General features: G+C 35.2%; 1 protein-coding gene across 1 annotated transcript in view; it reads left to right on the top strand.

Moving 5' to 3' along the window:
- The window catches only part of PCLO (piccolo presynaptic cytomatrix protein), a 317,263-nt gene that overhangs the window by 274,186 nt on the left and 15,901 nt on the right, over positions 1 to 27,176 (top strand). Inside the window, 1 exon segment of the mRNA XM_066318756.1 lies at positions 2,567 to 2,634. Within this exon segment, the coding sequence (XP_066174853.1) occupies positions 2,567 to 2,634 (68 nt within the window).

Raw genomic sequence — 27,176 nt, 5'->3', positions numbered from 1 at the left:
AATATTTTTAGATTGACTGTTCTCAAAATATTAGTTGGTGGTCATTGTTCATTCATTGTCTGCAATAGTTCTTCAATATTTTCTCTGGAACAAACAAAGTATTTTTGCTTTTCCCATGAAGTTGTGAGCTATTAGTCAAAAAAGACATAGGCTTCCTAGAAAAATTTCAGCAAAGTGAAAATTCTCTAGAACTGTGATATTTCTGAGTATTTATCATTTTCAAAAATAAAGCCCAATTTTATTTGTTTATATCTTGTTAGTAACTAAAAGAAAATAGAGATAAATCTAAGACTTCAATCTCACCTACAGAATCTAGGAGGATTATGTGAGCTTAGGTTGTGGGGTATGGGTTTTTTTTAATTTGTATTAGGCTTTTCACTCATGTTATTCTAGGCTAAAAGGGGAAAAAATATTATCTTTGTCTTTGACAACATCAAAAGAAAAAAGAAAAATATTGGGCTGTCATTCCTAGTGAGAAAAGCAAAGATTCATAGAACCTTTGTGCATAATAACACAAGATGGAGCTCTCAATAGAAATTTTCAGTTCACACATGCCAAATTTGACTCCAAATAACATAATTTACTGTGTATTGACTAGCAATGTGACAGTACCTAGAGTTATTTGCTATTTGGCTGAAAGACTTGTTGGTCTCAAGCCTGAGATCAGCCTCACTTCTACTGAAAAAGAGGAGGAAGCCTCCACATCTTCAGATTTTCTCTCATAGAAATTTGTTCTCATGAATTATACTTAATAAAATAAAATAAATCCATGTCTGTTTTTCGTAAGGCTACACTATTTATTTTTATTATGACATTTTAAAGTAACTTATTTATATACTGATATTAGACAGAGTCTTTAAAATTACACAGGAAATTTATACAGACAGGACCTGCTTTATTTTTCATGTTAGTGTCCAGGGCTTAACATAGCAATGTGAGGAAAATGAATGACAAAAGTCTGTTTACCATCAGATCACTCATGGAGAGAATGTTTAAAATGGATAACTGTTTCCATTTTGAATCCTGTACAAAAGATTTTGTTTATCTGAATATCTGTATAATTGAAATGGTACTCATCATTTGCACTCACATTGGCTTGATAATGACTTCTGGGACTCTGACCTTGTACTCTAATTCAGCAAATCCATAAGACCACAGATTAAAATTTGAACGTGAGATATTAAGTAGGCTAAATATTTTTAAGTATATTGGCATTTAAAAACTTATTTGGTTATATACTCTCTGCTTAGACAAAGTTTCTATCAATAGAAATTGTTGTATGTGCTGAATTTTAAACTCTTTGTTTTAGTCCAAATGCTTTTAACCATAAAAGTTAGTCTTGAGGCTGAATAAAATAATTAAATAGTGACACCATGGGAATTGTTTGATGAGGTAACTAATTAGAATACTTGCCAATATTAAGTGCTATAACTATCAAGGGAAATTAATAACTATATAGTTACATAAATCTGAATGTGTCTTGTAAAGTCTTTCTAATTTGGATTTTATTTTTAATACTCCTGTTATCCAGTTGTAATATTCTTGAAAGCTACTCATGTTCTTATCTCTGACAAAAACCAGATTCTCTATGCCTTTGTATCATGTAACCCTCTATAGCAGTACACTGTCTGTAAAATAAAATTAATTTTGAATACCAAAGTGAAAAACAATTGAATGATGTATAAGGAATATTACCCTTGAGACAAATAATTCTTGTATCATATTTGTAATGATTTATGAAGCATTACCTACAGAAGAAAAAATAGCTTTCAGTTAAAACTGAATAAAAAAATCACTTGAAAAACTGTGCTTTTATACAAATTTTTTAGATCCCCATGAATTTAGACAGTTTCAGACATGAAGCTGGTCGACACATAGAAAACAGTGCTGACCCTTTAACCCCTAAGGAATCACATACAACTGAAGAGACTGCCTTATAGTCTCTATCACAGCAGTCAGTCTTAAGGCAAAAAGAAATCTGGAAGCACAAATGTTTGAGAGTTATTGTAAACATGCCTTAGAGCTTGCAACAAGATTATTTAGAGATAGCTTATATTTTACCTAACTTTCATTGCATAAAAACAGACATCAAGATTCTATCACAGGTTCTTTCTACATAAAATAGGAAAATAGGGAACTCTAGACCATGATTTATTCTACTCAACATTAAGTTTCCAGAATTGTTTCTTATTCTAAATCTAAACTGTAAAGAAAAGCAATAATTTAAGAAGATAATAACCACAAGAATGCCTTACCTTTAAAGTAATGGTACTGTAGACCAAATATCTTTTTTTTTGTGACTGCTAATTATATATTTCACTGTTGACTATAACAAGTTAAAGTGAGGAGATGTGCAGGCCCAGTGTGGGGTGGGTGGCAGACAGCACCTGATGGACCCATTCTGTAAGAATGTACAGGTTTAGAAAGGTGTGATTGCAGCTGCTTTCAAAAGAGAAAAAAGATAATATCCTCAATAGAACAAGCCTCGTTGACTTAAGTGTTATCAGTGTTTTAGCTCTCATCTTTCTATGGTTTTATTGACAACAACCACCATATCTTTTAACAGAGGGAAGATGAGCCAGAATGGACAAGAACCAGTAAAGCAGTCGGGAGTAGGAGTAACCGATTCAGAAGGTAAAAAGAAATACAAACAGCTCTGCAGTGGTACCCCATGTTTGTAGGCAGGATGTGCCTATTTCTTTTAGTTGTTATGCTGTGAAAAATTAGTCTATGCCCTCTTTGCATTGTATATTAAAATCATGACCTTCATTTTCTCTGAGGGTCCTTTACACTGATGTAATGAGTCTTCAGTTTAAATGAGAATGGTGTCTCGCCTGTTTATTAAAAGTAATTAAATAGTTTACAATTAATAATATAAAATAATTTCTGTCTTCTGAAATTCATTGCTTTTCAAATAAGAAATACAAAGTATGGAGCTAACTCAATAATCAGTGGATTCAAAGAATATATCTAATGTCTGTCAGTCTCTATATTCATAATATTTAATAATATTTACTTACTAAAGCAATTATTAATATTATTCTTTCCATAAAACATTAATTTTAAATAAAAAATATTAGTTAACCTGGCTTGACTGCTGCACTTAATGCAGATGCATTGCAATGAAACTTTATTGGATTGGGAAATCCTGAGTGATTTTGTTTTGGTATTAATGTTGGGCTGAGAAAGAAGAAGACATTGTAATATTCCAGCTGGAAAGCGCCTGACGGAATGAATTTCAAAATTTCATAGGGAATGGGATTATCTTTTTCATGTGTAGTAATGGAAAACCACATGAAAAAGAAGAGTGTTTTATACTGAAGGACATGATATAAAAATTGCATTTCCTTTTATATACTAGGTATATTTTCTCAGGTGTATGTTTATGTTGTCCTCAAATATAAAAAATATTTATCATGGCCTTCATTTTATTATAAAATAAGATCTTCAGCATTTAAATGCATTTCAATGCAGGTTTGAGTATCAATTAGTTCATAAATTTAAATTTATACATATAATTGATAAATTGATCTTAAGTTTAGTCATTTAAAAGAAATCAACATTTTCCAGGTTTCTAAAATCTCTATACATGGGGAAATAATTGCTGTTTCCATATTTGAGGTAAAAGCAGTCTAATGTTCCACAGAGCTGAAGAAGTCAAATTAGAACTTGCAGGTAGATCTGCAAAGTTCTCTTTTCCAAAGCAGGAATTCTTATCTGTGTATATGCATTTTACTAAATATTTCCATACATAGTACACATTAAAAATACTCAATAATCTGCTTTATCATATATCAAATATTTTTATGATATTCCCATCAAAATTCAATTTCTCAATAGTATATTTAAGCATTTGAAAAAATGTTTTTTAAAAGAGAAATGCTGGATTGAAAATGGGAAATCAGAAATTTTTCAATTTTATTTGGTCATGATGAGTTTTATACAAATTTATTATTTAAAAAAATACCTTTTCATTATTTTGTTCTTCATAAATTGCCCTTTAGGTTATGTCTTGGATTCTAAATTTCAGTACCTACAAATAAAAAATATTTTCATTTTTTATTTGTATTATTAATTAACCCAAAACCCAAACAAACTCAAATAACATAAGCCAAACAACACCCAAAACACCTTTTGAAACATTCTAAAAGACATGTATGTAACATTTGGCCTGAAATTACCTTTCCAAAATTATATTTCTTCTTGTCTTCAAAATTTCCAAATAGGCCGAACTTCAATTCTCTAATTTTCACTTACAGTGGAATTCACCTCTGCTACCTTGAGAATTGTAAGTGTTTGTTACTACTCCTCAGCTGATAAAATGACTGGTTCTTATTGAGTTTTTTTGCCACTGAGAGAGGCTGGTGCAGTCAGCCTGGATTTTAGTGTCTGATTTCTAGCTGACTAAGAGAAGAGAAAGGTCAGTGTCAAAGGATAAATTAAACTAAAAGCTGGAAAACAATTCAAGAGCATTTGAGTTTCAACATGTAAATATAACTATCATTTGGGAAAGTAGTTCAGAATTTAGAGGAACTCAAGGTCAACTGAGAATTACTTCAGTATTACAGATTTATTTTGGCATTTTTTAATAGATGAATAAAAGAAAGAGAATCTTAAAATCATGCCTTTTCTGTAGTTCACTTACCTGTGTTGTGGACCTGATGAGCTCTGAAATTAAGTGGAAGCAAATATTAATTCCCACATTTCATTAACTGTGGAGATCTCCCATAGCTGGAATTTGTATTCTTAATTGCAAATAATGACTTAGAGTTACATTTCAAACTTCTTAATACTGGTACTCTTTTTTTTACATTTTCAGATGTTCTTAGGGCATAACTTCTGTAAAAAGTAGCCTTGAGTTAGTCTCTTTAAAATGGTGAGGAATCAATTTTGTTGATCGAACATGCAGATCTACTGCTATGTGAAATGTTTTAGTCATCCAAGTCATTCACACAGGCCTGACAAATATGGCAGGGGATTTAGGGGTTCAGTAAGACCAGTAGCTGCAGGCAAAGCAAGGTAGGACCCTCAAATGGCAATGAGAATTGTCTTCTAGGTGGCTGAATCAAAACTGTAGCAACAAGGTTTGAGTTCAGCTCACGGGAGTATGACAGCAAAATTTAGGCATTTGTGTAAGTGGACTTTCCAGAGGAAAAAATGTTAATTTTTTAATTGTTTGCCTGCTTGTGTTAATGTTTTGTTGGGAATAGTTTTTAGTGCCATTGACATATATTAGTGTAGTTATAAGTAAATACTGGAAAATAGTACTATTTACTTTGCTGGCATAACCAAATGGTCAATATAAACAACTGTGATTCTATGTCTGTGTCTGTGATAATCGTCATTTCTCTGAATATATTATCTTCTTGTATTCTGTATTTTTGTACTACTTAATAATATAAAAAAAATCAGAGTTTTGTTCTTGCACACTGTATTAGTTATTTTTTATGATAAGCATTGTTGCATGCTATCTCACTCTGGGCATTCTGCCCTGAGCAGATGAAATACTTCATCTTCTTGAGCTTCAGTAAATCTTATTACACACATTGTGATCTCCATTGAGTTATGCAAGCCAACTTCTATATTTGTTTCAGAAAGTGCAATATACCTTGTTCAAAGATATTTTATGACATAGTTAGAGTACTACAGACATTATAAAAAGCCCAATTGCCTTCATGTAAGGATTGAAACAATTAAAAGCCCATGATTAATATCTTAATCTGGTTGTAGATCATGATTGGTCCATCTGCCCTATGAAGTTGCTCAGCCCGCAGGCTCTAGATGCATTTTCCACCTACCAGCCATTTATTAATTTAAAAAATACATGGGGAAAATTATTTCCATACATTTTAAAAGTGTAAATTTGCTAGGTAATCCCAAAATGCCATTATTTCTAGTTGAAGAGACATATATAGATATAAATAGCATTGTTATGAAAATGTATCTTCTCCTTTTGATGATTCTGTATGCATGCAAAATACCATTCCTCAATCATTCCTCAGTCTTCAAGCACTGAGGTTCATCTCAAGAGAAGACTTAAGGAGTATGTCAGGGTTTTTTTGAATGAATGAGTACTCACAGTGCTTTTGTCATCCTCTGTGGCTAGTCTTATTGTTGTGAGGATTTTCAGTCAGAAAATTGTAATCTTTCTGTAGGAGCAGTTTAGTACCTCACCCACATCTTACAAGAGAGTGGGGGATTTTTACCTTTTTTTTTTTTAATTACTCTCCAGTTCTTGTCCTGAATACCAAAAACATCTGTTCATTGTTCATCCATGTCTCAAAGGTTCACTTCATGACCTTTCCAGTGGTCCTTTGAACTTCCTACTTTAAGTGCAATTAAAGAAAATTCTCTAAGAGATTTTCTCCCTCCACAGATTATTGAACCTATACAGAATTTTTCAGAATGTTCTAGTAAAGTAGGTATATTTCCATAGGTAAACAGAAGGAATAAATTTGTACTATTTCAAGATCTAAAGGTCCACATATACTTCCTGAACTTTTACAAAATGGTGTGATAGAGATATGTTCTCATTTAGTATGATTTTTAGTGAACTATTGCAAGATTTTTTTTTCCTTTTATCTATAACTTAGGCAAATTGCTACCATAAAAAAAAGAGGCAAATACAGTAACAACAAGCCCCAAACATGCTCTGTGATCATATTTTAACAGACAAATTTTACAGTACCATGGGTTTAATTTCATCTATTCAGAGTAATCTAAGATAAAAAGCATCCTTTTTTCCTTAATTTTTGATTTCTGTGGTTTATCAGCCAAAATTATAAACTATGAAATTCAGTTTTATAAACTAAGAAATTCAATTTTATCTCTGTATTTGAATAATTAAGGCAGTCTAATCTCTATTTATGAGAAAAACAGTTGCAATACCACATAAGCCTTAAAACATTCTAGGGACTCATTCTAATAAGATTTTGGAAAGATGCATGATCCTCTGACTGGGAATCATTTGACTTGTAGATGTTCCTTTATAGCTTTCTGAACAGTCCTAGTGAAATTTCATCCATCCTTTCTGCACAGAATAAACCCTGGAGAAAATAGTCTTGCAAACTGTTTCACACTGTCTCCTGAAGAGGAGCCCCATGAGTGACTCTTGAGTAAAACACAGCATGAAACAAACTGATAGAAGAGGTACAGCTAACCAATGCCATATTCTTCAGAGTACTTAAAATTAAAAAAAAAAAAAAAAAAATTTCACTTGATCCTTAACTAGGATAAAGTAACATTGCTTAAACCACAGGATTCACTGTACTATGATCAAGATCAGCCTAAGGGCTTGCTGCATCTTGCACCTTAAAAAACTAGCATTTTAATTTCTTTTAAATCTGAGGGTTAAAATATCAGAAGTATAATATTAGTCTTTATGAGGATGTTCAGAGAAAAATTCCCTAATATTGGACTTTAATCAGAAGGTTATCAGAGGAGAAAAAAGGCAGAAATTATTAACAGATAATTATGATGCAGTTACTGAGATTTGCAAATGTTTTTGTTTATGCACAAATCTACACTTTGATGTCTGGAATGTCCAGGCTAAAAATAGGAGGTTTAATGCAGATGAGAAACCTTCTTGCATTAGAATGATCAGAGACAGAACACCTCTCCTGTGGAGACAGGCTGAGAGAGTTGGGGTTGTCCAGCCTGGAGAAAAGAAGACTCTGTGGAGACTTTGTTGTGGCCTTGAAATAGATAAAGGACACTTATAAAGAAAGGAAAAAAACTCATTTAATCAGGGCCTACAGTACAAATTATTTCAAACTGAGAGTAGATTTACAGTATAAGAGGCACTGGATCAGGAGATTTCCCAGAGTAGTGATGGATTCCCTTAACCCTGGAAGTGTTCAAGGCCAGGTGGGATGGGGCTTTGAGCAACCTGGTCTTGTGGAAGGTGCCTCCATCCTCGGCTGGGGTTGGAAGTAGATGACCTTTAAAGATCTCTTCCAACCCAAACCATTCTTTGACTCTTTGATATGAAAGAGTTGACAAAGCCTTTTGAAGGGCTCAACACACAAACTGCAAATGTGCCTGCTTGGTGTGAGCAGTGTTCTGGGAGCTGCTGTCAACTCAGGTGTTTGACAGCTACAGAAGTAAAAACTTCTGTCCTTCAGCAGTGATTTCTTCTGTACCTTTCATTAGGAGCATCAGCCACCCACATTTAACACACTTCATCCAGTGTTTAGTCTTGAACAGAAAAGTTTTCCTGTTCCAGGAAAATTTCCACTTTCTTTTCCGTTTCTTACCTTTGAATTACTTCAACTACTGAAGAAACATCAGGTTGTCACATGCACAGTACTGGGTAGTAAGAATCTGAGAACTGTTATTTCCAAGGAAATTGCAAGTATCATTACATAGCATACAACTGCTTTTTGTGAAATAAAGTATTACTGATTTAAATGTGATGCTTTCTCAGCACGATATCTAATTGAAAGAAGAAGAATTGCCAAACTTCTCTACTATCTCTATAAATAAGAAGACTAAAATTCAACCTGACTTGTTTAAACTCTCTTTAATATAAAATCAGAACCTTGCTTTCTGCCATTACCTTCTTACCAGGGGTCTGCCATCTACTACTCAACAGCATAATATTAATCAAGGCCAACAAAAGTCAAAGCAGAAAATACCAGCAAGGGTAATTTCTCACATGAGCAGCTGCTACATTACAGAGAGAATATAAAACAAGTAGTGAAAGCCCTTACAGATAGCCTGTCATATGTTGATTTTAAGAATTGAAAAGATCAGATATACTTTTCTGTCACAAGGGATCCATAAGCAATGAATCAGGCCCATGTAGTGACAGCAGCCCTTATCTTCTCTCGTTTTTTAAAAAGAGATCTGTGTTTCATACATGTTCCCTTAAGCTAGGAATAGCCTTCCTAGTAATGCTTAAAACCCACACTTTAAAAACTGAGTCAAGATAAACAACAGCAGCCTTATAAACCTAAGTATTACCAGCTTCCTCTCTAAACTCTGAAAAGTATTTTTTATCTATCCCCAATTGGCCCTATATTCTAATTTCCCACCTGGCTCTCCAGTAATAATTGGAGCAATTAGTTCTGCTTTCCTGAGGTATTTGCCAGTGTAATCCAGCTGGTTTTCCTGGAAAGAAGCAGAAAGAATTTAAATAAGAAAAAAGTTTGCAGCCAGAGTTAAAAAATAGAGGAAAGAAAGGACAAGTTCTGTGTTCTTGTATCCACTTCACAAACAACATTGATTAACAGTGTTACGAATCAGCCTGTTCCTGAACTGTCATTGTCAAGTGTCATCAAAATAAAAGTAAATAAAGATTAAGTTTTATTTTTAAAAAATGTGCTTTTCCCATGGGGTTTATTTAATTTTTAAAAAAATTACTAAGAAGACAAACTATGAAAAAGCTGAAAATCACAAATATTTCTTCTGAAAACCACAATATCACCCCTTTGAAGTGATACTTCAATAATCAGCTGGAAAGCTAATTTTTTTGCTTAAAATTATTAATCACTTTCATTGGTCTTCTCATAAATCCATTACTGTTAATGTAATCTTCTTGGAACTTTCAGAATGCTTTTTTTGGTGACTTCTTGGAGTTGCAATGAGCTCAGTGTTTGGGCTGGGAATCAGAATGCTAATAATCCCATCAGAAATTCTAACAAATATACATGGCTTAATTTCAGAATAAAAAAAAATATGGTAGAATTCTGGAACCCATCTCTTTTAATAAGATGAGGTTCCAAAGGAAATCTGTTTCAGTATTTCCTGACATATTTAGTATAAATAACCAGTTAACAATGAAGACTGTCAACACTGGAAAGCAAGCAGAGGGATCCCACCAAAACAGAGTGAAGGTGAAGGCTCTGGAGTGTGAATAACTGAACCTGAGCCTTGTCTGGTGAAAGTCGGAAGAAGGGCTGCTACACCTAGTGAGTAATTTAAAACCACTTTGAAATAGAGTCACTTTCCATGATTGATGTTAATTTAGGATCAGTAAAAGTCAGGTTGAGGCCTTAATATGATTAATATGAAGGTGAGTTTCCCCTCTTTCATGAAACTGAAACCAGGACTTACCAAATAGGGCTTTTAAATGTCAGTTTAGTGGAACATTCAGGTGATCTCTTTCATTTAGCAGTATGATTAGGATCTGGAATTGTGTGCATGCTCCAAGGAAAATAAAACAAGTAAAACAGATCTGTTCTAAAGAAAATAATATTCAGTAGTCAAATATATATAGGCTATTAAGGAGTAGGAATGATGTTAAGGAGGCTTCTAGAGGTCATCCTGATGGTTCAAGGCACAATATTGTTCCTAAAAGGCTTTTTCTGACTTGCACCAACTATTCTTAGTGTTGCTAGAGCTTAATTACTCTGTTCTACTGATTGATTAACTTTAACAGTAATATGTTTTTCCTATGTTCTAGCCCAGTTGCTTGCAGAAATTAATACTCAAGGACAGACATAAGAATCCAAATCCAAGAGCTTCCATTCACAAATATAGCATATTTTATCAAGTACTGCCGGTAAATAGATTTTTCTAAGCTTGCCTACAAACTGTAACACAGCCATTCTAATGAAAGAGTTCTTTATTAGAACTTCACTTTTGCTGTATTTATTTGAAATGTTAAAAAAAAAAAAAAAAACCACCACAAGATTGCCATAACCTGTTTCTATACTAGACAGTTCTTTATAGCTCCTTAATATCTTAAGAATCTTCATTTTTATTTCAGGATTATTTATAACTTAGAAATTAAACTATTATGCTGGGGGTTCAGAAAAGAGGCTTTTTATTTATCCTTGCATATTCTTCAGTACAACCACTTTTTTTTTGGATTGATATTGGAATTGTTATTTTCAGATGCTGTTTAAACGCAGATAAATTTAGAGTATTTCCAGGTGGGATCACATGGCAAACTAAAATTAAACTTCAGCTGATCTTCATTTTAGCATATGAGAATCCTCAAAATTATTAGACTGTAAATTGTGTTCCAAGAGCTTTAAATCAGTGCACTAGAATAATTATGAGTCTTTCCTATGGTGACAATTCCTGGATATGTCCAAGTCTTGTGGTAGAGAGTGTGCTTTCATGTCTGTGACTAGAAACTCATGCTTTATCTCCACTTTATTTTCAGATTAATATGCTTTCCATAATGTTCATTATTGCATCCTGTGATAGTAGTCTAACAGGCTTGCAGCTCTAATGAAATGTGTTATCCACTGCTGCAGTATGTGAATAATGGCTTGTCTGTTAAGGGAAAGCTTTGGGGTCTGTATTTCTCGTAAAGAATGCCTTGCAGTTTGTCCTGTAAAGGCATTTTTTATTAATTTAGCCTATTATATGTAGATCTTCCCTTTTGTGCATTATTTATTCTGATGTTATTAGGCTATGGCTGGGAGGGAATCAAATGGACAGGAGACTAGTCAAATCTATTGGCTCAAAGTATTGTACTCTGTGTGTAGAAGTTGATGCAGAAGTTTATTTATCCTTATCTGCAAATGTATCCAGGGTCCTATGTTGATAGATGTACCCTGCTGTTTGAAATACTCTCTTTTTCTGCCTCAATTCAGTTGCTGTTCCAGAAAGTTATGGGTATCCCACAGATTCTTAATTCAATCTGCCAGTCCAGATCAGCCACTCCTTTTCCTTTGGTTAGGAGCCAAATGATTATAATGAAAACCTAAAGCATTTATTTAACTTCCTTGTCTAATATTTAGATGGGTCATATCAGATGAGATTAGTGCTACCAAATGGTCCTGGGTTTGTATGTGTGTTAATGTCATCCATTGCAGAAGTCTTCATTTTCTGAAAGTACCATTTGGTATGCTTTCTTTCTGTCATAAATTCTTTTTTAAATATTTCTTTAGGAGGGTTTTTTTTAGGGGGGGGAGACGATGTTGGCAAGGGGGGGGTTGTTTTGTTTTTGGTTGGTTGTTCTGGTTTGTTTGTTTTGGTTTGGGTTTTTTTGTTTTGTTTTGTTTTGTTTTATTTTTTTTGGTTTTTTTTTCTTTTTTTTTTGTTTGTTTTGGGTTTTGGTGGGAGGTTTTTTGTGGGGTTTTTTTTGTTGTTGTTTTTTGTTGGGTTTTTTGGGTGTTGATTTTGGGGGTGTGTTTTTGTTTTTTGGTGATTTTGTTTTTTGGAGGTTTTTTTGTTTTGGTTTTTTTTGGTTTTTTTTTTGGTTTTTTTTTTTTTTTTTTTTGTTTGTTTTTTGTTGGTTTGGTTTGGTTTCTATGTTTTGTTACTTGGGGTTTTTTTGTTTTGTTGTTAAGATTTTTTTTTTTCCTGCCATATTGGCTTTGCACTCTGTGATGTGATAACAACAAGACTGAATATGCATGCCTCGGAAAATACACAAAATCTTCTGGAGATCAGTTGGGTCAAACCTCTGAAACAAACACCTGCCTTCATGTTTGACACCACTGTAATACCTAGGAATCCACATTCTTTCGGAAGCCTGTTAACATCCTTCCTACCATAATCAGTCAGTTTGGGTGGTTTACTAGTCCCGTGTGTAACCTGCTGAGTATGCTGTGGATCCTTGCTGTTTCCTCCTGCTGCTTGTCCAAGATCTATAGCATTATTCACCAGCCTCTTGATTGCCTTGCTGAGTGTTTAGCTTTTCAGAAACACATTCATATTCATGGAACACTCTGTTATATTCTGGAAGGAATTGGATTCTCACTGATCTCAATGCAATTATTTGCCTTTTCCATAAGCTACTAGTCTGATTGTCTGAAGAGTTCTTTCTTGGCAAGTAAAAGAGAGAAAAGGAGATCTTTCTACCTTGTCTCTGGACACTTCCCAGTGTAACAAAAAATACATCTTATCTCATTTTTTATACATTGATTTAAAGACTATTTTGGGTTTCTTTTATATTTTAAAGCAGTATGCAAGTCTCTGACTTTATAGAGACACATTTTCCCCATCATTTTTATGTTTAAGAAAGTGAAGCCTACACAGTATCTATGCTGAGTATCTTCCTGCTTGGTGCACCCTTTTCAAACACATCCACAAAGCAAGTTATCTAAATTCCTTTAAAATAATAATACAGATTGTTATGATTCAGAAACTATCTGTGTAACAATAGGTTTTTAAAGTCTGCTAAATCTATACAGGAAAGATGCCATGTCCAAAGAAAGGAAACTAAACAGTATTAGACAAAGAATAAAAGAAGAATAACATGAGGGTTGGTTTTTTTTCTTGGTGGACATTTTGGACAAAAAAGGGCTTTCACAGCAATAATTAAACAGAATTTAGGAAGCAGATCCTAGGAGATGCTCTTCACCTCTCCTAGCAATCACACCTAACCCAGGCATTGTTCCACTGATTAATGGAGCTACTCCAGATATACAAAATTAGAGAAGGAAAATTATATATTGAAGACACCTTCAGAAAAAGAGATTTTTACACTTCACTTTCAGTAGTGGAGACGATGCCAAAGCATACCGTTTTCTAGCAGCAACCAGAAAGGCAACATGAACAAGGCAAAGCCAGTTTTCCTGACATTTCTCATTCTCTGGGAAAAAAACCCAGCAACTAATGTGTCATTTTACACTGATTTTTTTTCCCCAGACTCTTGTAATTATCTTGTTGAATCTAGTTTTTTGTATGCAAGTACAGATCTATCAAGGAGGAAAGGTAAAGAGGCCATAAGCTTTCCATAAATGTCTCATTATTTTGGATATGTGCCTTTTTACCTTATAAGGGAAAACCCACTCTGATATTATAGCTATATCCTGCTATAATAAGACAAATCATCTCCCTCTTTATTGGCAGCATCTACTGCCCTCAGGTTAGTTGTTCTGAATCAAATTCCAAAATTAAATATTGCAGTTTTCTTGTTGAACAAAGCTGAGTAATTTGTTTCAAGTACAATTTTCTGCCACTGGCTAAAGATTCTGAATTGAAGACAGCCTGAAAAAATGGATATAATAGGAAGTGATGCAAATCCTAAGAGAAAGAACACACACACAACAAACACATCCTTTTTTCCCTGCCCCTCTCTGGGATCCACTGAATATGTGGATGAATATTTAAAGCATTGACCAAAGGTAGTAATTATTCCGATTTCTGTTATCATTTTGAGCAGAAAGCAGAAAGAAAGGATACTATGTCTGTTATGATCACAGATTAAAGTAAAAAAAAAATCAGACTTTTATGGATGCCTTCTCTTAATTTTTCTACATGATTATTTTTATCTTAATAATCCAAATTACACCATAGCAGACTTTTTTCATATAAGAGGTCCAAAAAAATTATCTGAGCAGATTTCCTAAAGAAATTAGAAGTTTTGATGAAGTTTTAACTGTTTAATTAAAACAATGCCAAAAAAATTAGGAAGGGAGGAATAAAATTGACATCTTCCTTAGTTTCCTAATGACTCATCTCAATGAATAAGCTGATCTTTCTAATGCATTCCCTTGTAATGACAAAATTAGATTTCCAATACATTCTCAACTGACTGAAGTGCTTTGAGCCTTGTATAAACACTTGCTTTATGGTACCAAGTTACCTTTGATGGTTGGGAGAGGAACTTCAAGGGTTTTCATCATTTTGAAATCAGCGTAAGTGGAAAAGATGGTGCTTGTGTCTGGAAACTTTAGATAATGCACATTGCACATCCTGTCCCTCCATCTGTTCTGATGGCCTTTCAATATCACCAATAAAGGAGACTCCACATTACACACTCTCTCTGGGCAATCTGTTCCACTGCTTGGTCACCCACAATATGAAGAACTTCCCCATATTCAGGTGGAACTTGCTGTTCAGGAGTTTCTGCCCGTTGCTCTTGTGCTCTGGCTTGGCAGAACGGAACAGAGCTCAGTCCATCCTCTTCTCACCATCCCTTCAGATACTGATAGACATTGGTGAGGTCTTCTCTCAGTCATCTCTTCTCAAGGCTGGATAGGCTCAATTCCTTCAGCTTTTCTTCATAAGAGGAAATCACTTCTATAGCCCTTTGATGGATGAGCTCCAGGATCTCCATGTGTCCCTGGTAGTGAGGAGCCCAGAACTGGACACAGCACTTGTGGCCTCACTAGGGCTGAGTAGATGGGCAGGATCCCCTCCCTCAGCCTGCTGGCAATGCTCTTCCATTGGCCTTCTTGGCACGAGGTCACACAGGAAGTACACGCAGAGCTAATTGTCCACCAGGGATCCCAGGTCCTTCTCTGTAAAGCTGCCTTCCAGCAGGTCTAATCTGTGCTCCTCCACAGGTACAGGACCTTGCATTTGCCTTCATTGAATTCCAGAATGTTCTTCTCTGCCCAACTCTCCAGCCTGTCCAGGTCTCTCTGACGGGCTGCACAGCCCTCAGGGGTATTGGCCCCTACTCCCAGCCTTGTGCCATCAGCAAACTTGCTGGGAAGTATCTACCTCTTCATCTAAGTCATAGATGAATAAGTTGAGCAAGATTGGACCCAGTATCAAAACCCCTGTGGGATATAACTTGGTGCAGGTTTTCTTCCAGGTCTCTGTGCCACTGCACAAAACTCCCTGAGCTCTGCTGTTCTCTGTCCATCTCACCATCCACTTTCTTTTGATTCTGAGCAGTCCCTCAGAATCAACCTTCACTTGCTGATTCTGTCTGTGAGGATATCATGTGATATCCTAAGGCATCAACAGCCTTACAGAAGTCCAGTAAACAACATTCCACTGCTCTCCCCTCACCTGTCCAGATAGGTTTTGGAATTCAAGTGATGCTTGGGACAGGAGAGACTGCCTTCAGTAATTTGAAGTGAGTTTTACCATTGGAATTCAGTATTTCTCCACTTGAGTTCTGCAACAAATTTTGAAATAAATTAATGTATTTCATTGCATTGCATAGGAAACATTTCACTGCTGTATGAATTACAGAATATTTATACATGGTCATGACACAGAGATGACATACACAGCCAAATAAATAGATGTAGCAAGCTGGATGAATAATGTTTAACAGTTTAGACTCGGAAGACTTAATGAGACTTCACTAAAATTTCAGTGGCCTAATACTGGCATGAGAGAAGAGGGATCAGAAAATGAAAAACTTTCAAGTATGTGAAAAATACAGGAGTGATGCTAGAGTGTGCAGAAAAATTATGTTTGAAGCATTTAGATGACTGAGCAACTAAAGTTCTGGAAATGATTCCTGGAGGTGAGAAATCTGTCCTCTGAGCAAACCTGAGCTAAGACTCAACAGCTTTTACTCTCTTATTTAAAGTAGCAACATTTCTGTCCTACTCTATAGGTGATCTTTAAGTCCCCAGGTTATCACAGGGCTGATTCACTGTACTGTATTTACTTTAAATAGGCAAAATTATATTTCAGAAAGTTACTTACATGAATGTAAGGAATCCTTTGTAGCACAAACTTGTTGGAAGTCAAATAGCCTGTCTTATCTTCAGAGAAATATCCAAACTATGTAATTTTTTTGCTCCTCTAGTTGGTTTCTGTACTGATGCTAGTGGCATTTTTTAATTTTTTGTGTCTTTTTTATTATTATTTTTTATTGTAGTAAACTGTTAAAGGAAAGGTAGGATCTGTGAACCATTTCAAGAGGAAAATTTATATAATTCTACATGCCACGGTCAGAACTGGTATCAGCAATTTGAAATTAACTTACACAACTCTAACTTCATAAACTTAAATTTGAGCCCAAATATTTAATTGGTTCAACAAGCAAATATTTTGTGCTGAGGCAGGGCAAATTCCTAGAATTCAGAGTACTTCAATGATATGTATGCTTACCTTTGGACAAATGAACACAAATGCATAAAGGTGTGTTAGAATCTGATTATCAAAAGATGCTTCTGCCCAAATTAAGGTGCAAATGAGACCACATGCCAATGTCAGGGGGATGAATTTTATTTAAGAGATGTGTGGTAGGGAGGGCAGAGAGAGAAGAGAGAAAGATTGAGAAGAAATAGAGTAACCACCACATGGGTCGCTGTGGCATCCCTCCTTCCCTTCTTCCTCTGGTCTTCTCACTGGTGGGGCTCCTTCGAGTGTCCTCTTGGAGGTATCACTTGTAGACAATCTAACTCCCAGGTATCCACAGACTGTAGATGCTGTTCCCACAGCTTGGGCTGGCATGTGTGTAAGGACTTGGTCCCTTTCTCACTGTTTGCCATGGTGGGAATTTTTGTCAAGATAGGTTACCCAGATCTGGTTCCCACCTCACAGTGGGGTTTTGTCCAGTGTGCTTATTCCAAACCTTCACCTCAGTTTAGGCCTGGAATTAATGCCTTCCTGTTTCCCATCTGTGCCTCTTGTGGTGCTTTATCTTGTAGGAACTTCCTTCCCTGAGAGTGTCTTGAGATATTTCACTGCATTCTTTAACTCTTGACAATATGTGTATATGTATATACATATATATATATATATATATTTATACACTTCTATAAGTTATTGAATATCACATAGATATAGATATATGCATATGGACACATATATTATGATTTATAGTTTTTTGATATACCTATTTTGGGAAAAGAAAAAAAAACTGTGTTCTGAATTAAATGCCTCATCTCTGTGTGTAGGGTTCTTCATTATTCAAAATACTGCTTTTGTTTCATTAGCTTTTATTATCTGTAGAATGAACATCACTGTTTTTAACTGCTGTGGATAACAAAAAAAGATAAGACCTGTGTTGCATAGTGGCTCTGATATAAAAAGGCAACAAATACTATTAATATTCAGTTTTACAATTGACTTTCACATGTTCTACTAGTTAAATGGCCTTCTTTATTATAAACATTTACAATAATTTGATGATTAGTGATTTCACTGGAAATTTCTTTTGAATCTTAAATAAAAGATAAGTAAATTATGATCAGATCTTTTAGGTTTTGCAAACAGGACCTGCTTATATAGTTCGGGCATTTCTCTGAATAGTAAGTTTTATTTCAGTCTCTTACTCATTCTGTTTCTATGTTAATTATCTAATTAAAAACTTAGAGTTTTGTCTACTATATATAAAAAATCTATTTCAGTAACTTTTTACAGCTGGGACCTCTAAAATAGATAATGCAATGAGAAATTTCATCATGGGAGTTATGGGAGGATCAGCCAGTTAAATAAAAATTTTATAATCACTGGAATGAAATAATCATTCTGAAGGTACAATTCGTCTGACCTATTTTAGAGATCTATTTGCAAATAAGACAAACTACATTCTAGAAGAGCAATCCCTCAGATAAAGACCCTGAGGCTCAGGGAGGTGAATCCTAGCAGCAGGGTCTATCTCCAGCAGACGTTAGGTGACAGTCACTGTAAAACATTAGTCTAAATGCAATAAGATGTAACTTTTAAGCACATTTAACTTTATTTGACAAAATGCTAATTTTATTTGGTCTGAAGTTCTAAACTGACTGCTGTGCTCAACACTGAGTGCAATTACCATTCGGAGTGTTAAGTTCCATAATTATCTTGAACTAACAAGAAGCACAAGGTGGTGTCAATTTTGTTTTTTGGTTTTATTTGTTAGAAAATGCTCCAATTAAGGCAGGAAAGTAGAATAAGGGAGATGTTATGGATTAAAAGTTTACTCAGATACAACATGACCATTCTGAAATCATAGACACATAATTGTTATAGAGAATCAGAATAATTCATTTAATTAAAGATGAACACTGAAGCAGGTAAAAAATCTACCAACCTACTTGCATCTATAGATAGCAAGTACTAATTCTATTTTAATTGCATTTATATATTTTATTATTTTCAGTTCTCCAAATTCAGTGTTTCTAATCAGTCTGATGGGGCTTTTTTTGTTGTTGTTTTTCTTTGGCTTTTTTATTGATTGGTTGGGGTATTTTGTTTGTTTGTTTTGATTGGTTGGTTGGTTTTTTAAAAGGCAAAGGAATTTTGCCAGGATTAGTGATCAATTCAGCAATAAAATAGGTTTCTCTTTTGGTTCCTCTTGAGGAAAGCCCCACACTAGTTCTCTCTTTGCACATTTCAAATCTCACTGGAAAAAATAAAAAAACAATAAATAATCCAACACTGTAGAGATGATAGAGAGCCTGTAGTTTTCTTCCATAGATTCATTTATTGACACAAAACTTATTAGAAAGAAGAAGGAATGTTTCTGATTCATTGTATCTTGAGTTCTGTAAATCAGATACTTCAGATCACATCAGTTACTGATTGTCTCCTAATTGTTTTTTTCTCTCAGAGGAGTTGATTGTATTTGCTGAAAGCATTTTGCCCCCCAAAGATGTTAGCAGACAGCAGTTTCCCCTGTTGACCTGTGAGAAGCCCGGAGCCTACAACGAGCTCTGGGCTTCTAAAGAGACCAAACGTGCTTCTCTCTGAATCCTGCACCGCTGTGGAGGTAGTGAGTCTATCTCTGTTCACTTCACTGCAGTTCACCAAGAATCATTGCACAAAGAGTTAAAATCTCAAGGGAAAAAATCACAACAGAAAACACAAGTATTAAAACATGACACATAGAATTAGTAACTTCCTCATTTTTTTAGACCTAATATTTATCCCTAATATTTATCGTTTACATCCCCTATACATCCCTAATATCCCTAATAATTTTTATCACTGACAGTTCAATCTATCTCAGATTTGAGATATATATATATATTTATATATACAAAATTTAATTCAGAGCTCAAACCCCATCATATTTTAATTCACTGTTGGTTAATGGAAGGACGACAAGGATCCTTCACCATCTGGGAAGTTGGAAGATGATGAACTCTGGGAGCTCCTAGAGGAACAAAGATGAGACTGGAGAAAAAGGGACAAAGGTGATGTGGAAACAATGTTCCCCAGCATGGGCCTGTTTGGAAGCACTTTGAAATTTTGGGGAGTGGGCAGCCCACAAGGAAATCTGGCATATGTCTGCCAAAACAGGAGTGAGGAAAAGCATAAATTTCATTCTTTAGATTTTTCTAGTGAAGAGTAACAAGGGATTGAAGTATCCTTGAGCTCTGCGTTCACAGGTGTTCCCAGACTGTTCATTCTTTTGATTTTAGCCTAACATTTGGCCCAAAGAGACAGAAGCCAACCTGCTCACTTCGTAGAACTGCCAAGCTGTTTTTAGGATAAACTCCACATTCAGCTAAGTTCAGCAGACTTCATGAACACTGATTCCCAGTACTGTAAAACCTTGGGATTCACAACCAGCTTTCAACTTATATAGAGCACACCCAGCCATACAAGATCAGACAGAAAGATGTATCCAATGCATCTGAGCTCTCCAGCTCCCTCCAGCAAAAATGGGCAATGAAGAGCTCGGCTTGCATTCATGCTATGGCACTACTGACTTCTATCTCCTGCAGCAAAACTCTGGAATGAACTGGACTTGCTTTCATGCAGAAGTGCTAACTTGTTGATAGCACCACAGATATATTTAAAACTCTTTTCCTGAGGCAGCTTTTTCTTTATTGTTGACAGTAAAATGGATGTACTATGAAAAGAGATTTTTGTTTTCAAACAATTGGGAAGTAATGCAAGGACCACAAAACAGATTCAATATTCTTTAGACTTCTTTAAAATGAGCAAAACTAAAAATATTCAACTGATGCCCAGAGCAATTTTAAAAATACTGAAAGTCCTGGCATTGGAGACAATGTCTTTTTTCCCTCAAAGCAATAGAATTTTTTTTCATGTTCTCATGGCAGAATGTGCAGTGTCCACTCTGTTCTGCTCAAAACAGAGGTAAAAACACTCTTCAAATCAGAGGTTTTTTTCCGAGATGGTCACTTATACAATAAAAGTAACAATTTTTCTTTAAACAATGTTAATTAAGAAAATGTCTTTGTAATCATTATTACTTGCATACTGGGCTAAAAAATTAACTATGCAGGGAGCAGGTCATAGGAAAGCATTCCACCCTTCTACTGGGTGCTTGTTAGTGTGAAGGAGATGAAGCTTCTCAGAGCTCAGCAGTCAGAAATAGGAAATAGAGAACATTCACAAGCTGCAATTAAGGAAATTCCAACTGAATAAAAGAAAAATGAAAAGCAAGACACACGACCAAAAACACACAAAATAAAGTTTTGGTTCAAAATTCTATAAAATATCTCTGTTCACCTTCATCTAATGTGGAAGTTAACCCTGTGAGTGCAAGGCTGGACTGGAGTGCTCTAGCAGTCCTTTGATAGAACAGTTTACAACCACTTCATAAAGCACACTTTAAATCAGCATTATTGCTGCAAAATGCCGTTTTTCCTTTCCCTGAATCTCATCTTGGCCCTCATGGTGTGTGCTGATTCAGGTTAGGTGACTAACCCAAAATCAATACAAAGGGGTGGGGAAGGGACCAGGGTGAGGTTACAGCAAGTAGGATCATTTCTGCCAACGAGCTCACTAGGCAGCTGTACAAACATTGTGGCTGCAGGAGATAAAGACAGGGACACTGTGTGGGAAGCAATAATCAGGTTCATGGAGAGAGCTTTTTCAGCACCAGTGTCTGTGACTTTTTAAGAATCGGTGATTAGTTACAGGTAACAACATTTTCAGCTCGACTGGTGCTGAGGATGGTATAATTTTCTTTAAGTGGCCGTCTCACCAGGAAGGGTTTAAAGCAGCAATCTGCTTCACTTGTTTATTAAAAACTCCATAGTATTTTTCACAACCACTGAGCTGGTTGAATTCCTCCCAGGTAATTAGGTTCTATTGCTTGATGTTCCCTCCTGCAACTACCTACAATTAATGTATTCTTTTCCTTCCCTAATGACCACAAGACTTGGAATATCTGACCACAGGCTTTGCAAACAAGAAGTTATTTAAAATTTTAAAAAAATTTTAATAACAGAAAAAAAAAAACAAAAAACAAAAAAACACATACAAGGTAGGTTGTTTTGTTTTGCACATTCTTTTCCTGAGCAGAGGGATGATGATTTTGCTATAAATCACTGGGGAAAACTCAGCAAATTTTTTTGGTTTGGTTTGGTTTGGTTTTTTTTGTCAATGCCAGTTACACTGGTTTTGTCTTTTGACAGCAGAGGAGTAAATCTGCCTTTTCCAGTGCCTGTTTCCAAAGCATCATAAACAGCAGCTTTCAAAATCAGAAAGCACACTGCTCAGCGTTGTAGCAGAGTTGCCTTATGTTTCTTGAAGAATTCTTGATAAAAAATGCTCCTTTTCTGGAGCTTATATATCACATGGAAAAAGGAAGTAAATTCAGCATGAAAGCTCCTTATTTTGTTGCCTCTTTATGCTTCTCTGAGATAGTTTAGAACAGTAATGAAGATTACCAATGTACATTTACTTGAAGTTACTCTAACTCACCATAGTTGCCTCACCTTTCTGATTAGAAGAACTACTTGTAATTAATTAAATTTTTGTGCAATAATGAATATAAACATATAATACTATTTTATATATATCATACATATAATAATATAAACATATACGACCACTATCTTTTCTAAATTTTAGGAGTTTGCTAGCTACCACTAGCATTATTATTATTAAGAGATAAGCCAAAACATTTTACAAAGAAGGAATAGTACAAGCTGCTGAAAGTATTTATCACAAAATGTCTGAGAGAGAATTTTTGAGTTTTTTGATGGAAACTGTGACTATTAGCTTACAGCATGATGGACACCACAGGCTAAACTCAATTTAATGTAGAGGGTTGTTTATGTTGTTCTCCTGAATTGTATTGTAGGGATTTTATTTCAAAGTTGGGAGTTGAGTGCTTTGCACAGGATGTGGGCCATTTCAGTAGCAAGTTTGCAGTCTCCCACATCAGTATGATGTCCTTGATCAGAATCATGGAGTTAAAAGTCTGCTTTCTTTCCTGCAGCCAAACTATGTCGGGAAAGAGGAATGAAAATGTACAGAGAAGTTAAATTGTGCTTATCTGAATTATGATGTATACATGGGCTAAAATTTCAGACATGAAGATAGTAAAATGTATAGATTTGACTGGTAAATAAAGCTTCCCTCTCTTTGGAAGAGCTGCCAATAGAGAGACCTTGTGACTTCAACATTGAGTGGAACGTGAATATAGCACTCAGAGACTTGTGGTTCAGCAATGGATCCACAAAGTTTTGCCTATGAAACCTCATGCAAGGGGACATTTGTGGTATATGTGGTCAGGAGAGGGTAAATTTGGGCTGAAATAACTTCAAAAGTAAAACATGATCTTCAGCTTCTTTGGCCATGAAATCCTGAATTTCACAATGATAATCACAACACAGAAATAAATAGCACTACCACCAATCAGTAAGTCCATTTAAATTCATAAGAATATGTCATATTTTCCAGATCAGATGGACATCTTGATCCTGCTGTCAGGGAAGAAAACACAGGTCAATTTTACATGAGGAATCCAGATATCATATGGTTAATTTGAGAAACTTGGCTCATAGATTTTAGGAAAACATTTCCTTCAGCAGTCGATCATAATCTGAATTGATCTTTAGTGACTTTATTAATGTTCTTGAGCTAATCTATATCTCTACCTAAGTGTTTGAATATTTAAATACTTCTGCCTTTATTTGAGTGCTTATGTACTCAGTGATTTATTACTTTTATTGGGAACTCAGTAAAAAGCTGTTCAAGTCACTAAATAATGTCAAATGCTAATGAGAACTCAGTCTTTGAATCCCTTTTGTCTCAGTCCTCAAGCATTTAATATTTTGCATGTCCTTTAATCAGTTAAAATTATTTCTGAGACTCTTATACAGCTGTTAATATTTTTTCTGACCTAGAATTAAGGGACTTATATTCTGTGAAGAAAATATACATCACAGGCTGTTTTTCCCGACAGATGCAGAAACAATTTGTTGGACATAAGGTTGCTCACAAATAACACTGAGACTGCAACCTCACACTGGTTCTTCTCTGTGATGAGGAAGGAGGAATTTGATATGGTACTTTACTGTTCTTCACAAGGTTGTCTAAGGTGCTGAGTGTCTCAGCTGGCCTGGTATCTAAACATGGTTGGGTACCAGCTTGGCTAGCCATCCTTCATGAACATTGCCCTGAGGGACAGTGTATTTTCTTGGGTTTGAGCCAACTCCAAGCAGGTATTCAATAGTCAGAGTGTGTCTTTTTAGTGTTTCTGAAAAGGCAATGCTGTAGAGTTTTTAAATATTCTTTTCTTCATCAAGACTCCTGTTGTGATGACTTCTAGGGAAGGTATTTTTCTTCATTTCATGGAAACCTGAACTGGAAGTATAATAAATCTATACATGTTTTATAAATCTGTGCATTAGATTTTGATTCAGTCTTCTCTCTTACAGTATGAAATTCTTTCTGAATAAGTTCAAAATCCAGGAAAATGTATATTCTGGTTTCCTAAATCTGTCTTAGCTCTTAGGTTAACCCTTTCCCTCCCCCCACCCCCCAGCCCTTATTTTTTGTTCTAAATTGATTGGAATTGTAAGGAAAGCCTGTGAAATTCCTTCAGGTGTTGGAATCATATTCATAAATGATGATTGCCAACGCAATGCTATACTTTATTACAAATTAATAATGAGTATACGACAGTAATAACTTGGGTTTTTTCCCATGTCCCAGGTATTTTGTATTCCAAAACTCACCAGACAAGTTTTAAATAACATTATGCAAAGAATCTATGTTTCACTCTTTTTGTGAGATCTTTCAAAACCCTACTTTTAATTCCCATATGCACAGCTTTAATTTTTAAATGTAAATTATGAGCAAGACTTCAACAGTCATCTTCAAAAGAGCAGTATTAAATCTCAGAGATTCTTGAAAAAATCATGAGGATTGGCCTCAGTGCATAAAGTCTATGAAGCATTAACTCTCAAAACAAGAGATTAAACTTTTTCAGTTGCCAGAAAGTAAATCTACAGGAGATATCAGAGCATTAGCTCACTATGAAATACTCCTTTGTATTCATTATTGAAAAGATTCAGCTAATTATAAAAATTCTATTACATGCATACTGCCCAGAGCAGGAAAGAATTTTCAATTAGGTACAAAATATTTGGGTTTCTTTTTATCTACAGATAGATGGTGTATGCTTCAGTGACTTCAGAAAATGTAGAGAGAGTTTCTAAGCCAGACAGATATAAATACCAACATATGTGTGTTTTCTTATTCATGTTCTCTGGTGAACATCATTTAGAGAAAACTTTCATCAGAAAAAATTTCCAGCTGCAGCTGTAATTGATAGAAAATCCAGGTGAAGGCCAAGAAATCATAGCCTCAAACCCCTTTATTTGGGAGACCCTCAGATTCAAAAATGGGATTACCTATTTTCTGTGTGGCATCGGGGAGAGGTCCCAGCATCTGAGAGGGATCAGTCTCTGACTTTTTTTCTCTAAATAGTCCTTAAAATATTTTAGGTGATCATATTAAAAATTTTCACTCTTCCACTATAAATCATTTCCCCTTGCATCTCTGCTACCAATCTATCATATTCTCCCATGACTGAATATTAGGCCCTTCTGTTTTACTAAAACAAATTATTCCCAGCTGACCTTTCTTTATGAGAGGACTTCTACTATCTCTCCCATTTCTAATGGAAGTTCAGAAACTCAGAAACATTTGTGGAGTTTTCACTCCTACAGAAGACTGTGACTTCTTCTGTAGCATCATTTTGTCCACCTGGAACATGAATTTAAAATGGACTTTAAAAAAACCATCTTTGCCATTGGTTTTATGTTATATATAATTCCAGTTAACTGCTTTCTTACCAGTGCATGAACACTCTGAATAGGAACACATTTTCCCATTCTCTTTTTCTTTCCATCATTTCAGTCTTCATCACAAATCTCCAAGTGGATTTGCATAAGGGCTGTATTGTCCCTGTACTTTTTCTTCTGCTCTAGGTTTTTATATAATATTTTTATTCAAACATATCTCGTGGAGTTTAGCCATACACATCAGTTCAACAGTGCAATGAAATATCAACTTCAGGATATGTCTGTAATAGCAGCTTGAGGGAACCAGCACTGCATGAAATAAAGAATAATGGCACTGCTGAGGTTGAATGAGAGGGAAAATGTAAAGTATGTATTCCAATAAAAAGCACGTACATTATTCTATAAAGATTTCTGGTGGAAGGTTCAAAACTTAAAAAAAAAAAAAAAAAAAAAAAAAAAAAAAAAAAAAAAAGGGCATTTAATAGAAAACTCTGGGAAGGAGCTGAAAGGTAAATTGATATTTCTCCAGACTGGCAACTTTAGTAACCATGTCCACTTTACTGTAAGATGCTTTCAGGCATCAGTCCTCCACAGACTATAGAACTCTGAATTCTGCATAATATTATGCAATACTCTGTAGAACATTTCTATTCATTCCTCCTGAGCAAAATTGGAATTAACAGGGTTTTTTTAGTTTCAACTGAGCTGATTTTATATTTATCCTGATTAATGGAAAGGATCATCTTCCATTTCTCTGTTGGACAGATTATGGAGGTAGTAGAATCCCAGTAGTGATTACAAATATTCATTCTTATGCTAAAATTTTGTAGGTTCTCTACAGCCAGCCCTAAAATACTGATGGTCCTGGAAGACAGATTTGGTTTTCTCTCATACGTTAGCTTTGTTAGAATTATCATAGCTCTTACTGTCACACAGAAGAGGCAATGTCTCATACTTTTACCCCTATTAGCAACAATAATTTCAGTAATCATTCCTATTTAATGAGAGACAAAGAGCATCTCAACAGTGGGCTGCTGCCACTGCACCAGGTAACGTAAGTACTCAAAAGGAAATCTATTAATATAAGAGCATACCTGTCTTCCACATGAACAGTCAGTGCAGAAGCTTTTGCTCTGGTACCCAAGCTGTGCAGCACACACGGCTGTGCTCTCCAGTGTGTAGCTCCAGGGAGGTATGAGCAAGACTTTAAGCATATTTCACTGAAAGTGCCTCAGAGCTGCAGTATAAATCTGAGGGGGAATCTGGAAATCATGATGTGAGGAGTGAATAGGCACGTTCTTACCAAAAATTTTCATCTCCAGCTATCATGAGAGTGTGCCTACTAGGTTTATAGCACAAAAGAGTGCTAACATATTGTGTTAGCTTGGGTATGTGTATGGATGTGTTTGTGTATACAAATGCCATCTTCCACCTCCTTCTCAAAGAAAGCCGTAGAGTTACATATGCCACCATGTGTTAAGTGATTTTTTTTTGTGGGCTATAAATGACTCAGCCAAGCTGTGAAATGAAACAGCTTGTTCCACTGCACTAACAGTGCAGGCTCAGTGCTTATTGTCTGTGCAGTAAATGTTCCATGAGTCACTCTCCAAACGAAGCCACATCATATGTGGT

The sequence above is a fragment of the Sylvia atricapilla genome, chromosome 5 (genome assembly GCF_009819655.1).
Source record: "Sylvia atricapilla isolate bSylAtr1 chromosome 5, bSylAtr1.pri, whole genome shotgun sequence".
Lineage (NCBI taxonomy): Eukaryota > Metazoa > Chordata > Aves > Passeriformes > Sylviidae > Sylvia > Sylvia atricapilla.
The sequence above is the reverse complement of the archived record's forward strand: the minus strand, read 5'-3'. Positions and strand labels throughout refer to the sequence as shown.